This window comes from Palaemon carinicauda, chromosome 26 (genome assembly GCF_036898095.1).
Source record: "Palaemon carinicauda isolate YSFRI2023 chromosome 26, ASM3689809v2, whole genome shotgun sequence".
Lineage (NCBI taxonomy): Eukaryota > Metazoa > Arthropoda > Malacostraca > Decapoda > Palaemonidae > Palaemon > Palaemon carinicauda.
In genome coordinates this window covers 58,532,507-58,550,006 of record NC_090750.1, presented here as the reverse complement: position 1 = coordinate 58,550,006, position 17,500 = coordinate 58,532,507, and the positions used below count along the sequence as shown (strand labels likewise).

The 17,500-nt window shown below is 29.7% G+C and overlaps 1 protein-coding gene across 1 annotated transcript in view; it reads right to left on the bottom strand.

Annotated features, from left to right (window-relative positions):
- LOC137620172 (homeobox protein EMX2-like) overlaps positions 1-17,500 on the bottom strand; it is a 110,458-nt gene that overhangs the window by 35,996 nt on the left and 56,962 nt on the right. The window contains 1 exon segment of the mRNA XM_068350416.1: positions 7,944-8,113. Within this exon segment, the coding sequence (XP_068206517.1) occupies positions 7,944-8,113 (170 nt within the window).

Below are 17,500 nucleotides of genomic sequence, written 5' to 3'. Positions count from 1 at the left end.
AGAAGAGTAGAAATAAGATGATTACACCAGATGTGAAGAAGGGAGACTGGAATAACTGGAATAATAGAAAAGAAAAGGAGGGGAGGAGTTGATGAGGGGGTTAATTTAAGAGAACTGGAGAGATATGAAAATGGGAATATAGTTTAAAAAAAAAGTCAAAGTACCGCGGTTCGAAGCAGTTGAAAGACGCTTTCAAAAGGGTGGCGAAGGGGAAAGAAGCCTCTGGAGAGAGAGAGAGAGAGAGAGAGAGAGAGAGAGAGAGAGAGAGAGAGAGAGAGAGAGAGAGAGAGAGAGAGAAGGGGGGGCGGTAAATAAATGAGAGAGAATAATGTCATTGCAGCTTTGCTTGCCGTGCGTAAATGGACAGATGCAAGCGTGAAAATAACACACACACACACACACTATATATATATATATATATATATATATATATATATATATATATATATATATATATATATATATATATATATATATATATATATATATATATATATATATATATATTTCTCAGCATGTTTATATATACTGTATACACACATGCATACTGTAGGTATACATAAGCATATAAACATACAATATATATATATATATATATATATATATATATATATATATATATATATATATATATATATATATATATATATATATATATATATACACATTTCTTTGCATGTTTATACATAATGTATACACACGCACATAGGTATACATAGGGGCATATATATATATATATATATATATATATATATATATATATATATATATATATATATATATATATATATATATATATATATATATATGCATATGTATAGCTAGGCATATATATATATATATATATATATATATATATATATATATATATATATATTATTATCATTATTATTATTATTACTATCCAAGCTACAACCCTAGTTGGAAAAGCAAGATGCTATAAGCCCAGGGGCTCCAACAGGAAAAAATAGCCCAGTGAGGAAAGGAAATAAGGAAATAAATAAATGAAGAGAACAAATTAACAATAAATCATTCTAAAATAAGAAACAACGTCAAAACAGACATGTCATATAATAAACTATCAACAACATCAAAAACAAATATGTCATAAATAAACTATAAAAAGACTATGTCCGCCTGGTCAACAAAAAAGCATTTGCTCCAACTTTGAACTTTTGAAGTTCTACTGATTCAACCACCCGATTAGGAAGATCATTACACAACTTGGTCACAGCTGGAATAAAACTTATAGAGTACTGCGTAGTATTGAGCCTCGTGATGGAGAAGGCCTGGCTATTAGAATTAACTGCCTGCCTAGTATTACGAACAGGATAGAATTGTCCAGGGAGATCTGAATGTAAAGAATGGTCAGAGTTGTGAAAAATCTTATGCAACATGCATAATGAACTAATTGAACGACGGTGCCAGAGACTAATATCTAGATCAGGAACAAGAAATTTAATAGACCGTAAGTTTCTGTCCAACAAATTAAGATGAGAATCAGCAGCTGAACACCAGACAGGAGAACAATACTCAAAACAAGGTAGAATGAAAGAATTAAAACACTTCTTCAGAATAGATTGATCACCGAAAATCTTGAAAGACTTTCTCAATAAGCCTATTTTTTGTGAAATTCAAGAAGACACAGACCTTATATGTTTCTCAAAATTAAATTTACTGTCGAGAATCACACCTAAAATTTTGAAAGAGTCATACATATTCAAAGAAACATTATCAATACTGAGATCCGGATGTTGAGGAACCACCGTCCTTGACCTACTTACAATCATACTTTGAGTTTTGTTAGGATTCAACTTCATACCCCATAATTTGCATCATGCATTAATTCTAGCTAAATCTCTATTAAGGGATTCACCAACCCTAGATCTACATTCAGGGGATGGAATTGATGCAAAGAGAGTAGCATCATCTGCATATGCAACAAGCTTGTTTTCTAGGCCAAACCACATGTCATGTGTATATAGTATAAAAAGTAATGGGCCAAGAACACTACCCTGTGGAACACCGGATATCACATTCCTATTATTACTATGGTGCCCATCAACAACAACTCTTTGAGATCTATTACTTAAAAAAATCAATAATAATGCTAAGAAACGACCCACCCACTCCCAACTGTTTCAGTTTGAAAACAAGGGTCTAATGATTAACACGGTCAAAGGCTGCACTAAAATCAAGACCAATCATACGAACTTCCCGACCACAATCAAGGGATTTCTGTACAGCATTGGAGATTGTAAGAAGGGCATCACATGCTCCAAGGCCTTTACGAAAACCAAATTGCAAACTAGGGAGTAGATGATTACCTTCAGCAAACCTATTAAGACGTTTTGCCAGAAGACGTTCAAAAACTTTAGATAATATGGGAGTTATGGATATTGGGCGGTAATCAGTGGGACTTGAGCTACCACAAACACATTTACATAGAGGAGTAACATTACCAATTCTCCAACTAGTGCTAAAAGCACCTCTTCTTGCTAACTTGCGCAAAATAACAGATAACTTTGGAGCTAAGAAATCTGCTGTCTTTATAAAAAACAAAGGAAAAATACCATTTGGGTCTACACCTCCATAAGCATCAAGGTCCATCAACAGAGCTTTAATCTCACGAGATCGAAAAGCTAAACTAGTTAGTTTAGCCTCAGGAAAACAGGAATGAGGAAGTTCAAGTTTTTCATTACTCTGTTTACTGTCAAAAACATCAGCCAAAAGGGTTGCCTTTTCCTTTGGACAGTGAGTGACTGAGCCATCTGGTTTAAGTAAAGGAGGAACTGTTGCATCTACACCAAAGAGTGCAGATTTAAGGGTAGACCACCATTTATGTTCCTGAGTTGTACCAGAAAGTGTTTCTTTTATGGTTAAATTGTACTCCTTTTCAGTTGAGGCATAAACTCTCTGAGCAAAAGCTCGAAGCTGAGTATAGTTGTTCCAGGTCAAATCTGATCTGTTACCCTTCCAAAGTTGATAGGCCTCCTGCTTCTCCAAAAAAGCACGTCTACAATCATCATTGAACCACGGTTTGTCCTTCACTCGGTACCTTAGCACACGAGAAGGGATACGCCTATCAATTATGTTGACTAGATTCTCATTCAAAGGGTCAACAGGCTCTACACTATTATATAATTGTGACCAATTCAAGCACAAAAGATCATGTAAAATCCCATTCCAGTCTGCTTGGGATTTCATATAAATTTTACAAGAATATGATATATCAGGGACAGGCTGCTCAGTCTTCACTAATAATGAAATCAAGGCATGATCAGATGTCCCGACTGGAGAACCAACCTTACCAGTTATAACGCCAGGGGAGTCAGTGTATACGAGGTCCAAGCAATTACCAGACCTGTGAGTAGCTTCTTTTATGATTTGCTCACAGCCTGATTCAGAGGCAAAGTCTAAAGCTCTTAAGCCATGGCGATCGGTAGGAGAGATAGAACTTAACCACTCCCTATGGTGAGCATTAAAATCACCAACAAAGACAAAAGAAGCCTTTCTATCATCTTCTTGTATCTTAGCCATAATGGTAAGAAGACAATCGAAGATAGAATCATCCATGTCTGGATTCCGGTAGATCGAACATAAATAAAAGTTGTTATGCCTGCCACAAACTTTTATTACCTGAATCTCATGACATCCACATTGATAGCAGGACTTATGAGAAGCAGGGTACTCGGTCCTATATATATATATATATATATATATATATATATATATATATATATATATATATATATATATATATATATATATATATATAGCAGGACTTATGAGAAGCAGGGTACTCGGTCCTAATATATATATATATATATATATATATATATATATATATATATATATATATATATATATATATATATATATATATATATATATATATATATATATATATAGCAGGACTTATGAGAAGCAGGGTACTCGGTCCTAATATATATATATATATATATATATATATATATATATATATATATATATATATATATATATATATATGTATATATGTATGTATATATATATATATATATATATATATATATATATATATATATATATATATATATATATATATATATATATATATATATATATATATATATATATATATGGAAATTATCCGAAACAGCCCATTTACATTAGATTCCCGACACCTTAAAAATATATATTTCAAGGGAATTACATATAACAAGGACACTTACAACGTCTAAACTAAAACTGAAGCCATTAAGACTAACACAAGAGAAACAAATACTGTCTCTGTGAATGAACGCTTTCACAAGTTGAGTAGGACAATACTAATGGTTTCAAAAAGCATTTATGAACCAATTAGTAAGCCTAATATCTTAAATTAATAAAAACAGCCTGAAAATGGAAAAAATATATATAATTTTCTCGATTTTTTTTTCAGGGTTGAATTATTTTTTTTTTTTATTCTGACAGCAAATTGATAAGAACTTTATATAGACATTTTATACAACCTCGGTTATTTTTCAACAGACCTAACAACCAGTTTATCAGAAACTCATAATGAATTGCTTAAGATTAATCGATAAATATACTATTAATTATTATAATATGAGTAACTAGAAATACGCTAATGAAATTCCAGTCGTTTAACTAATAGTTAATTAAATTTCATGACCTCCATCTTATGTGCATCGAATTTAGATTTAGAATTTAGAAATCCTCATGGAGTCAAAGGTAAACAAGAGATTTACGAGTATGTATATCGAATTTAGATTTAGAATTTAGAAATCCTCAAGGAATCACAATATCAAACTAGAAATTTAAGTACGTCGAATTTAGATATAGAATTTAGAAATCCTCAAGGAATCACAATATCAATCAAGAGATTTATGTACATCGAATTTAGATTTAGAATATAGAAATCCTCAAGGAATCACAATATCAAACAATAGATTTAAGTACATCGAATTTTGATATAGAATTTAGAAATCCTCAAGGAATCACAATATCAAACAAGAGATTTATATACATTGAATTTAGATTTAAAATTTAGAAATCCTCAAGGAATCACAATATCAAAATAGAGATTTAAGTACATCGAATTTTGATATAGAATTTAGAAATCCCCAAGGAATCACAATATCAAACAAGAGATTTATATACATCGAATTTAGATTTAGAATTTAGAAATCCTCAAGGAATCACAATATCAAAATAGAGATTTAAGTACATCGAATTTTGATATAGAATTTAGAAATCCTCAAGGAATCACAATAAGCAGAAGATGATGTACATCAATTTTAGATTTAGAATTTAGAAATCCACAAGGAATTACACAATCAAACAAGAGATTCGTTAACCCAACCAAACGACCCAGCAATAATCCTGAAGACAAAACTCCAACAATAACAAAGAAGGTCGAAGAGTCACACTGCGGATCATTTGCATGGCTCCGACAAAGCATCGTTGTCTCCAGCGGAAGGCAAATGACTCTGCAGAACACAAACTGAGAAGTATATCACGAGGAACCCTCTCATTTGCCGAGGTCATTTTGTCATTTGTTATCACTTGCCACTATTAATTAAACTCCTCCTTCCACTGAGAATAAGTATGTTCTTTTAATGAGGTTTCCATTTAGTTTAATTACTTTTTAACTTTTAGAGTAATTTCTTATTTTTAAATCGTCTTCGTAAATGACAGAGCTGTTAAATTATTTTTAATATGCGATTTTATTCCTATTTAAAAAAAAGAAAAAAAATGATTTTAATTTGAGAAATTCTCAAATTTCGTTTTTATATGACGTGTTGGTTGATAATTTCATATATATATATATATATATATATATATATATATATATATATATATATATATATATATATATATATATATATATATATATATATATATATATATATATATATATATATATATATATATATATATATATATATATATTCTTTTTCGTTTTAAATCTTTTCAACTGCTGTCTTTATCAGATGAATAAGAAAATTTTACGTCAAAGAAAAAGATTAATTGAATGAGATGATAAAAATCATATACACACATACATATACAGGGTACATTCGGGCACACTATTCTATCTAATTTCTCTTCCTCTTGTTTTGTTAAAGCTTTCATAGTATATATATGAAATACTTATTTTAATGTTGTTATTGTTCTTAAAATATTTTATTTTTCATTGTTTCCTTTCCTCACTGGGCTATTTTCCCTGTTGGAGGCCTTGGGTTTATAGCATCTAGCTTTTCCTACTGGGTTGTAGCTTAGTTAATAATAATAATAATAATAATAATAATAATAATAATAATAAAAATAATAATAATAATAATAATAATAATAATAATAATAATAATAATAATAATAATAATAGTAATAATAATAATAATAATAATACTCTCGCCTTGAGTAAACGTTATATGGGTGTTCAGATCGATCCATTCCAACTAATCTTCTGCTGATATATATATATATATATATATATATATATATATATATATATATATATATATATATATATATATATATATATATATATATATACATATATATATATATATATATATATATATATATATATATATATATATATATATATATATATACATATATATGTATATATTTATATATGTATATATTTATATATATATATATATATATATACATAAATATATATATGTATATATTTATATATATATGTATATATATATATATATATATATATATATATATATATATATATATATATATATATATATATATATATATATATATATAATTTACATATATATACATATAAACTGTATATATATATATATATATATATATATATATATATATATATATATATATATATATATATATATTTATATATATATATATATATATATATATATATATATATATATATATATATATATATATATATGTATATATATAAACTGTATATATATATATATATATATATATATATAAACTGTATATATATATATATATATATATATATATATATATATATATATATATATATATATAAACTGTATATATATATATATATATATATATATATATATATATATATATATATATATATATATATATATATATATTCATATAAACTGTATATATATATATATATATATATATATATATATATATATATATATATATATATATATATATATATATATATATATATATATATATACATATACAGAGAGAGAGAGAGAGAGAGAGAGAGAGAGAGAGAGAGAGAGAGAGAGAGAGAGAGAGAGAGAGAGAGAGAGAGAGAGAGATTGAGCTGTTAGAGTATCAGTGCTGTATGTTTTGATTGCTTCGGTAGTCAGCATTGCATGCGAACATTTACTGAAGTAGCTGATGTGCATGGAACACGCGAAATTACATGAAAGCCTTTGGACTTGTTGTAGTTATTTGCAAAGTCTTTTGTGAATTGTATTTAATGTTTTATATCGAAAGGTATTTTATAAGATCTATTTTCAAAGTCTTTTGTGAAACGTGTTCAGCGTTTTATATCCAAAGGATTTTTTATAAAATTCATTTTTAAATTCTTTTGTGAAACATGTTTAGTACTTTATATCCAAAGAATTTTTATAAAATTTATTTATAAAGTATTTTGTGAAACGTGTTTAGTACTTTATATCCAAAGAATTTTTATAAAATTCATTTTTAAAGTCTTTTGTGAAACGCATGTAGTATTTTATATACCAAGAATTTTTTTATGAAATTTATTTTCAAAGTTTTTTTTGTGAAACGTGTTTAGTATTTTATATCCCAAGAATTTTATGAAATTTAATTTTAAAGTCTTTTGTGAAACGTGTTTAGTATTTCATTTCCCAAGAATTTTTATAAAATCTATTTCTAAAGTATTTTTTGAAACGCGTCCAGTATTTTATATCCAACTGTAATTAATTCAAGTTAGTTCTTACCTGTGTTTCCGAAAGGTTGAGTGTCTGAGCCAGCTGTTTCCTTTCAGCGCCAACGACATATTGGTTCTTTTCGAAGGCTTGTTCCAGCTTAAGCAGCTGGCTCGGACTGAACGCCGTCCGGATACGCTTAGGTTTTCGGAAGGGCAAGAGGAACGAAGGAAAATCTGGGCCTGCAAAGGGAGAAAAGGATAATGAGTAACAAAGTTGCATGGCAAGACTGATTTGGCTATCTGCAAATTTCAGTGCTTAAACTATTGTATGGTATATATACACTGTAATAACTGCTATTTACATTTTTTTTGGCATAGTTTTGATAATTTTTTGAGACACTTCAGGCATTTTCCAAGAGAATGAGATTAACCTGACCTCTCTATGACAAAAATTAAGGCTGTTAGAGAAATTTAAAAAAAAAATATATACTGCAAAATGTGCTAGAAAAAAAAAAAATAACCCCTGGGGGTTAAGGGTTGGAAAGTTCCAAATAGCCTGGGGGTAAAAGGGTTAAAAATTTCCATTAAAAACGGCAAATGCCTGGCAACATTTATTCCTGGATTTTTACCATTTTAAAACACGTATATATTAACGTAAATGGGTGATATTACGGTCACCAACCCGTAAGGTATAAGAACAAGGTACAGTAAAATTACGGTCGCCTGTATTTTACTGAATTACGGCTGAGAGCGGTATATTTTTATGGAGAATTTCCGATTAAAATTACGTTTTTTTTTCTTTTAAGAACGGATATATCAATAACAATAAATGCAGCCATTTCTACTCCAGTGAAGGACAAAGGTCTCGGATGTATCTTTATTCATGTCTGGGGTTTGGCCAAATTCATTAACAACAACAAATGCAGCCATTTCTATTCCAGTGCAGTAAAAAGGTCTCAGATAAATCTTTATTCATGTCTGGGGTTTGGTCAGTTTCATCATCACGCTAGCCAGTGCGGGTTAGTGATGGTGGGAGATTTTTGTCTGATAGCTCATAGCAAACCAACCTAGAATGTGTGGCCCTGACTATAATAGCTTTGCTGATCATGTCAATACACAAACCCTTTCACCAAGTTAAGGTATCCCCATCCAGAGAGGGATTATATATATATATATATATATATATATATATATATATATATATATATATATATATAAATATATATATATATATATATATATATATATATATATGTATATATATATATATATATATATATATATATATATATATAAAAATATATATATATATATATATATATATATATATATATATATATATATATATATATATATATACACACTAATGCGTGACCCGTCAAAATTCAAGACGATTGCTCTTTATCATATAGGGTATATAGTGTATATTTTCATGCATAAACTTCCCTGACTGTTAAATATAGTTATAAACCCACATAGCAATACCGAAGAGCACTGAAGAATAGACAGATGATATATATACATTTATATGCCCCCTTGTACCTTACAACCCTCCTTTTTCTCTTGTTTGTCTGTCACGTTAGTGACAGACAAATATACATCATGATTTAATCCTGATATTTGTCAAACGACCCAAACGTTTGGTCCAAAGCTGCGACAGCAGCATCCAGAAGAACAATCGAGGGAGATAAGGCACGAGAGTGACAGGCTCCTGTAGAACACGGAGGCTGTCAGGAAGCTCCCAACTGCTGTCACCGACAGGAGCAGCTGATATGCGCTGACAGTACAGACTACTGTTTCAGCTTAGCAAGTCAGCTGGCCTTTTTGGTAATGAACCATTATGTCTTCCGAAGATACGAGTGACCTTTTCTCGTGTGGTTTGGTGACCTTCGAACTCTTTTTTTTTTTTTTTTAAAGAGGTTTCGAGGACAAGGGGTCGCCTTGGAGTCCAGTTCCAGATAATCAGGTTACCAGGTAAAAATGTGGTGGGTGATTTAAGTTTCTGGTAAGTTCATAGAGTTCCAGGAAGTGTTATTATTGTTATTATTATTATTATTATTAATAATGATAATAATAATAATAATTCATGACAATACCACATTTTCACTTACGGCTTCTAGTAGATCATTGCAAATAATAAAGTAAGTTTGGGTTGCAAAGCGAATATATATATATATATATATATATATATATATATATATATATATATATATATATATATATATATATATATATATATATATATGCAGAAGAACCACAGGGAAAATGAAAATACAGAATATACACTTGAGTCCTGACTAGTTTCGTGATACTTCCTCAGAGGACTGATTTATTGAGAGAGGTTTCTTACATTTTATACGGAAAGCAAAAGTACGAACATACATATAGAGATTTAGAGAACAATGACACTCCCTTACCCGCTACCTGGGCGTAGGAGGAGTCCGAAAGCTCGTTAGACACCTGCTAAAAAGGGTCATTTCTAGTGGCGGGTATATTATTGTTTTCTTCTTATTTTACTTTCATTACAGTTATTTATATGTCAATGCACAAAATTACAAATATATATACATATATATGCATACATATACATATACATATATACATATACATATACATATATACATATATATACATATATATATATATATATATATATATATATATATATATATATATATATATATATATATATATATATACATACACATACACATATACATACATACACACACACATACATATACATATACATACACATACACATATACATATATATACATACATACAGATACAAATACATATACATATACATAAATACTTACACATACACATACATATACATACACATACACATATACATACATATACACACACATATGCATGTATACATATATACACATACATACCTATGCATATATACATTTATATGTATACAACATTAGTATCATAAACATATAATCATGTATATATCAATACTTATATCTAGCATAACACTATATAGTGCCAATATACTTATGCATAATATATAAAATAATTGTTTCTTTTAATGAATGGTAGCTTAGGTCTAAATATTAATTTCACACTGACGTTAATTATTCACAATACATTCAATTCTACATTAAGTGGTTAATGTTTTTTTATATAGTTTACAAATCTCTTTACATATAAAGGCGTCGAGTTTATACATTCCATGACCAATATTCAAGTTGTTTTCAAAGGTTTCTTTTATGAAACTGGACTCTATGATGTTTCTTTCTACTAAGTTATTTGAATGAACCAATTTCTTTGCACCTGACCAATTAATAGGGTGATTTTTATCTCTAACGTGGGCAAAGAGTGCATTATTATCTTGAGCATACCTGACACTTTTCTTATGTTGTTCAATTCTCTTTTCTAAGGCTTTACCAGTTTGACCAATATAGTATTTTTCACAAGCATTGCATGGAATACGATATACACATCCCTTGGTAATGTCAGGAGAATTCTTTATTAAGGCTGTTTTTATTGTATTTTTACTCTTAAATGCTACATTTACATTGAAGTTTTTTAACAGTTGGGGAATTTCTTTAAATGAATCACAATAAGGTAGTACAAGTAAATTTTGTGTGTTATAGTTTTTTCTGTTATCATTACCGAAAAAAGTCTTTTTTGCTGTTCTTAGGGCATCATCTAATACAATTTCAGGATACTTTAGTTTTTTACCTATTGCTCTAATACCATTTATTTCGTCATCAATATATTCAGGGCTGCAGACTCGGAATGCTCTTAAAAACATAGAAGTAAATACAGATTTCTTAACTTTGTTGCCTTGGTTTGAGTAATAATGGACATATGCCGAGATATTCGTTGGCTTTCTGTATACACTGAACTTGAGATTATTATTACATCTATGTATGCGACAATCCAAAAAAGGTAGGGTACAATTATTCTCCAGCTCCATAGTGAAATTTATTGATGGTACCAAACTATTCAATCTAAGAAGAAAGTTATCTAAATTTTCATTTCCTGGCCACACACATATTATGTCGTCAATATATCGAAACCATTTTACATTATTAGGTATGATGTTATTTACGATTCTGCTTTCAAAAAATTCCATGTATAGATTGCTCAATACTGGGGATAAAGGGTTTCCCATAGCCATACCAAAAGTTTGTGCACAAACTTTTGGTATGGCTATGGGAAACCCTTTATCCCCAGTATTGAGCAATCTATACATGGAATTTTTTGAAAGCAGAATCGTAAATAACATCATACCTAATAATGTAAAATGGTTTCGATATATTGACGACATAATATGTGTGTGGCCAGGAAATGAAAATTTAGATAACTTTCTTCTTAGATTGAATAGTTTGGTACCATCAATAAATTTCACTATGGAGCTGGAGAATAATTGTACCCTACCTTTTTTGGATTGTCGCATACATAGATGTAATAATAATCTCAAGTTCAGTGTATACAGAAAGCCAACGAATATCTCGGCATATGTCCATTATTACTCAAACCAAGGCAACAAAGTTAAGAAATCTGTATTTACTTCTATGTTTTTAAGAGCATTCCGAGTCTGCAGCCCTGAATATATTGATGACGAAATAAATGGTATTAGAGCAATAGGTAAAAAACTAAAGTATCCTGAAATTGTATTAGATGATGCCCTAAGAACAGCAAAAAAGACTTTTTTCGGTAATGATAACAGAAAAAACTATAACACACAAAATTTACTTGTACTACCTTATTGTGATTCATTTAAAGAAATTCCCCAACTGTTAAAAAACTTCAATGTAAATGTAGCATTTAAGAGTAAAAATACAATAAAAACAGCCTTAATAAAGAATTCTCCTGACATTACCAAGGGATGTGTATATCGTATTCCATGCAATGCTTGTGAAAAATACTATATTGGTCAAACTGGTAAAGCCTTAGAAAAGAGAATTGAACAACATAAGAAAAGTGTCAGGTATGCTCAAGATAATAATGCACTCTTTGCCCACGTTAGAGATAAAAATCACCCTATTAATTGGTCAGGTGCAAAGAAATTGGTTCATTCAAATAACTTAGTAGAAAGAAACATCATAGAGTCCAGTTTCATAAAAGAAACCTTTGAAAACAACTTGAATATTGGTCATGGAATGTATAAACTCGACGCCTTTATATGTAAAGAGATTTGTAAACTATATAAAAAAACATTAACCACTTAATGTAGAATTGAATGTATTGTGAATAATTAACGTCAGTGTGAAATTAATATTTAGACCTAAGCTACCATTCATTAAAAGAAACAATTATTTTATATATTATGCATAAGTATATTGGCACTATATAGTGTTATGCTAGATATAAGTATTGATATATACATGATTATATGTTTATGATACTAATGTTGTATACATATAAATGTATATATGCATAGGTATGTATGTGTATATATGTATACATGCATATGTGTGTGTATATGTATGTATATGTGTATGTGTATGTATATGTATGTGTATGTGTAAGTATTTATGTATATGTATATGTATTTGTATCTGTATGTATGTATATATATGTATATGTGTATGTGTATGTATATGTATATGTATGTGTGTGTGTATGTATGTATATGTGTATGTGTATGTATATATATATATATATATATATATATATATATATATATATATATATATATATATATATATATATATATATATATGTATATATATGTATATATGTATATGTATATGTATATATGTATATGTATATGTATGCATATATATGTATATATATTTGTAATTTTGTGCATTGACATATAAATAACTGTAATGAAAGTAAAATAAGAAGAAAACAATAATATACCCGCCACTAGAAATGACCCTTTTTAGCAGGTGTCTAACGAGCTTTCGGACTCCTCCTACGCCCAGGTAGCGGGTAAGGGAGTGTCATTGTTCTCTAAATCTCTATATGTATGTTCGTACTTTTGCTTTCCGTATAAAATGTAAGAAACCTCTCTCAATAAATCAGTCCTCTGAGGAAGTATCACGAAACTAGTCAGGACTCAAGTGTATATTCTGTATTTTCATTTTCCCTGTGGTTCTTCTGCATCTGAGCATCACGTTTTCCTGTGATTTTTACGCATATATATATATATATATATATATATATATATATAATTATATCCTTTCTTCTCAGCTTACGGCACTACAGGTATTGGTATTGCTAATAAGCATAACCTCTCCACTTCTATACAGGTTAGGAACATGTATGCACGCATGAACATGATCATTAAAGAGTGTTGCCCTCAAGAGAGTCTCATATTCCTCCCAGCCTCCTTAAGTAGTACAGTCGTAGAAGCCCATCTAGTTACACAGACGCTCGCTAGATGGCATTAGCATCGAACCCGCTCGTTAGCATGGGCAATTTGCATCGCTAATCATCGCCAGAGAAGGAGTTCGCGTAGTCTTTGCTCCTGAGATTTACCGCAAAAATACTCTTGATGGCCATTTTGGAGAGAGAGAGAAAACGGTTTCATGATTCATTGTCGCTTTTTACGTCTTGTACTTTGCGATATCGAGGGGGAAAGAAGGGATTACAGCAGGTTTCTGGGGGGGGGGGATTTGGGGAGGGGCTAAAGGAAGGGAAACGGGGTTTATAGCTGGAGGAGGGGTTGGGAAAGGTTGGGGAGAGTCCAAAGGGAGCCGTTGATGGGGAGGGGAGGAGGGAGAATGAATGCACGAAATGGTAGGAAAAGTTGAGGAGTGACAGAAAAGGCAGGAAGAGAGTGGGTAGTAAAATGAAGGAATAAGATCGAAAGCAGAGAGATTAATGATAACGATAAAGGTAATTTAAAGGAAAAACATAAATATAATAAAAAATAATAATAAAGAAGGAAGGAGAAGAGAGACAAAATGACACACGAATGATAAAAAAACCATATTTGACATTTCAATCCAGTCTAAAGGGAAAATGGAAAAAGAATTGGGAAATAATAATAAAGAAGGAAGGAGGAGAAAGACAAAATGGCTCGCGAAAGGTAAAAAAAATTGATATTTCAATTCGAATAGATTAATGCTAACGATAAATGAAATTTAAAAGGAAAATAGAAATATAATTAAAACAATTATTAACAATGAAGGAAGGAGGAGAAAGACAAAATGGATCACGAAAGATAAAAAAATAAAAAAAAAATAAAATAGAAATTTCAATTAAATTTTTTCTTTCGATTTTCACATCGAAATTGGTTGAAAGATAAAAATAATAAAAAAGAATAATAATAAAGAGGAAAGGAGGAGAAATACAAAATGTCTCACGAAAAATAAGAAAAAAATCCATTATACATTTTAATTCGATTTTGTTTTTTCGATTTTCACTTCGAAGTTAGTTGAAAAATTTGGAATTTAATTATCACGAAAGATAAGAAAAAATCTATTAAACATTTCGTTTTTTTCGATTTTCACTTCGATGTTGGTTGAAAAATATTGAATCTAATTATCACGAAAGATAAGAAAAAATCTATTATACATATTGTTTTTCGATTTTCACTTCGATGTTGGTTAAAAATTTGGAATTTAATTAAGTTATTAGATTATAATTAATATATATTTTCAAAGATTCGGCGGAAATTAAATATAACGCTTACGGATTCGGGATTATGGAAAGTTTAGCCAATCAAAGAAGGCTGGATGAGGCCGGTATAGCGAAGGAGGGACATAGAAGAATAGAATGAGAGAGAGAGAGAGAGAGAGAGAGAGAGAGAGAGAGAGAGAGAGAGAGAGAGAGAGAGAGAGAGGCGTCATTATTTTTAACGATTTCTTTGTTTTCGAAAGTACATGAATATTTTGGAAAGAGAATAGGTTGAGCATAATATCCCACAATTATTTTGGAATATGTTACGGATGATTATTTATTACAAATAATAAAAACTTTTGAAGTGTAAGATTTTCAATGTTATTTTGTTGATATTTTACAGTTTTATGATAAAGTTATGTATAATGTATATATATATATATATATATATATATATATATATATATATATATATATATATATATATATATATATATATATATATATATATATATATATATATATATGTGTGTGTGTATATATATATATATATATATATATATATATATATATATATATATATATATATATATATATATATATGTGTGTGTGTGTGTGCGTGTGTGTGCATGTATATAAACATCCACACACACCTATTTCATATGTATATAATATGTTTATATAAGTATTCATACATATATATATATATATATATATATATATATATATATATATATATATATATATATATATATATATATATATATATATATATATATATATATATATATATATATATATATATACCATAGGACCGCACGTAATACTTCATATGCCTTTATTCCAGTATTGACAAAAACAATGGAAAATACCATTATGAGAGAGAGAGAGAGAGAGAGAGAGAGAGAGAGAGAGAGAGAGAGAGAGAGAGAGAGAGAGAGAGAGAGAGAGAGAGAGAGAGAAACAATAATAATAAAGATATTGCAAAGCCCACAACACTATAATATAAACAAGAAAGAAAGCTACTAAGACTCGCGGGGCCTTTACACTACCCAACCGTATATCAAACGATTCGAACCGTCTCGAGACACATGCAGACGTTTCATTTACGAGTTCGAGACTGTAATAAAAGATATACTTGCTTATCATATCGCTTCTTAAATCTCCAAGCAATCCCAGCGTTTAGGGACATTACGTATCGATTCCAACACCAGCGGTGATATATTTCCAGCGGAATTGTTAGTTCCAGTCGCGTGAGTTACTGACGAAACGAGGGAATCTAAAAGGGGAAGAATGATTGTTATTTGAGTCACTTAAAATGTGATAACGTTGTGTGGAGCTGAGTCTTCGGATGCGAAGCCTTTTCGTGTCTGATTACAGGGTTGTCTTTGTGTTTCGGAAATTTTCTCGCTATTGAAAATAATTTCCGCCAAAAGTGCAGTGATATGGCAAAGGTTGTCTGATGTCGACAAGCGTTTTACAAAATAATTTCATGAGATTTGCTTGGTTGTGATGTCTTGGGTAGACAATAAGCGATTTACAAAATGATTTCATGAAGTTTGCTGTGTAATAGTTTTGCGGATTTGAGGTCCAATGAAGTAAGTTAAAAGATAGATAATAAAATTGCTTGATAAACCTTTTTTTTTCTAAGTTGTAAATGGATAGAGTCAAAGATTAATTGGATATAAAAAAAAAGACTTTATGGATAATGTCATAACGAAACAGAATCTTCCGAAGTCTGAAATGAAAAGAAAAAATTTATCCATAAATAAATTCATGAAATAGTTCAGTAACAGCAAAATCTGTTTGAAATCAGTAACAAGGAAATAGAAAAAAAAAATCTGAGATATAAAAACTAATATAGCTATTAGCCTACATCTGTGACCTGATTGGTAACGTCTCTGTCTGGTGTTTGCCAGACGGGGGTTCGAGTCCCGCTCAGACCCGTTAGTGCCATTAGTGTCTGCAACCTTACCATCCTTGTGAGCTAAGGTTGGGGGGTTTGGGGGAGCCTATAGGTCTATCTGCCGAGTAATCAGCAGCCATTGCCTGGCCCTCCCTGTTCCTAGCTTGAGTGGAAAGGGG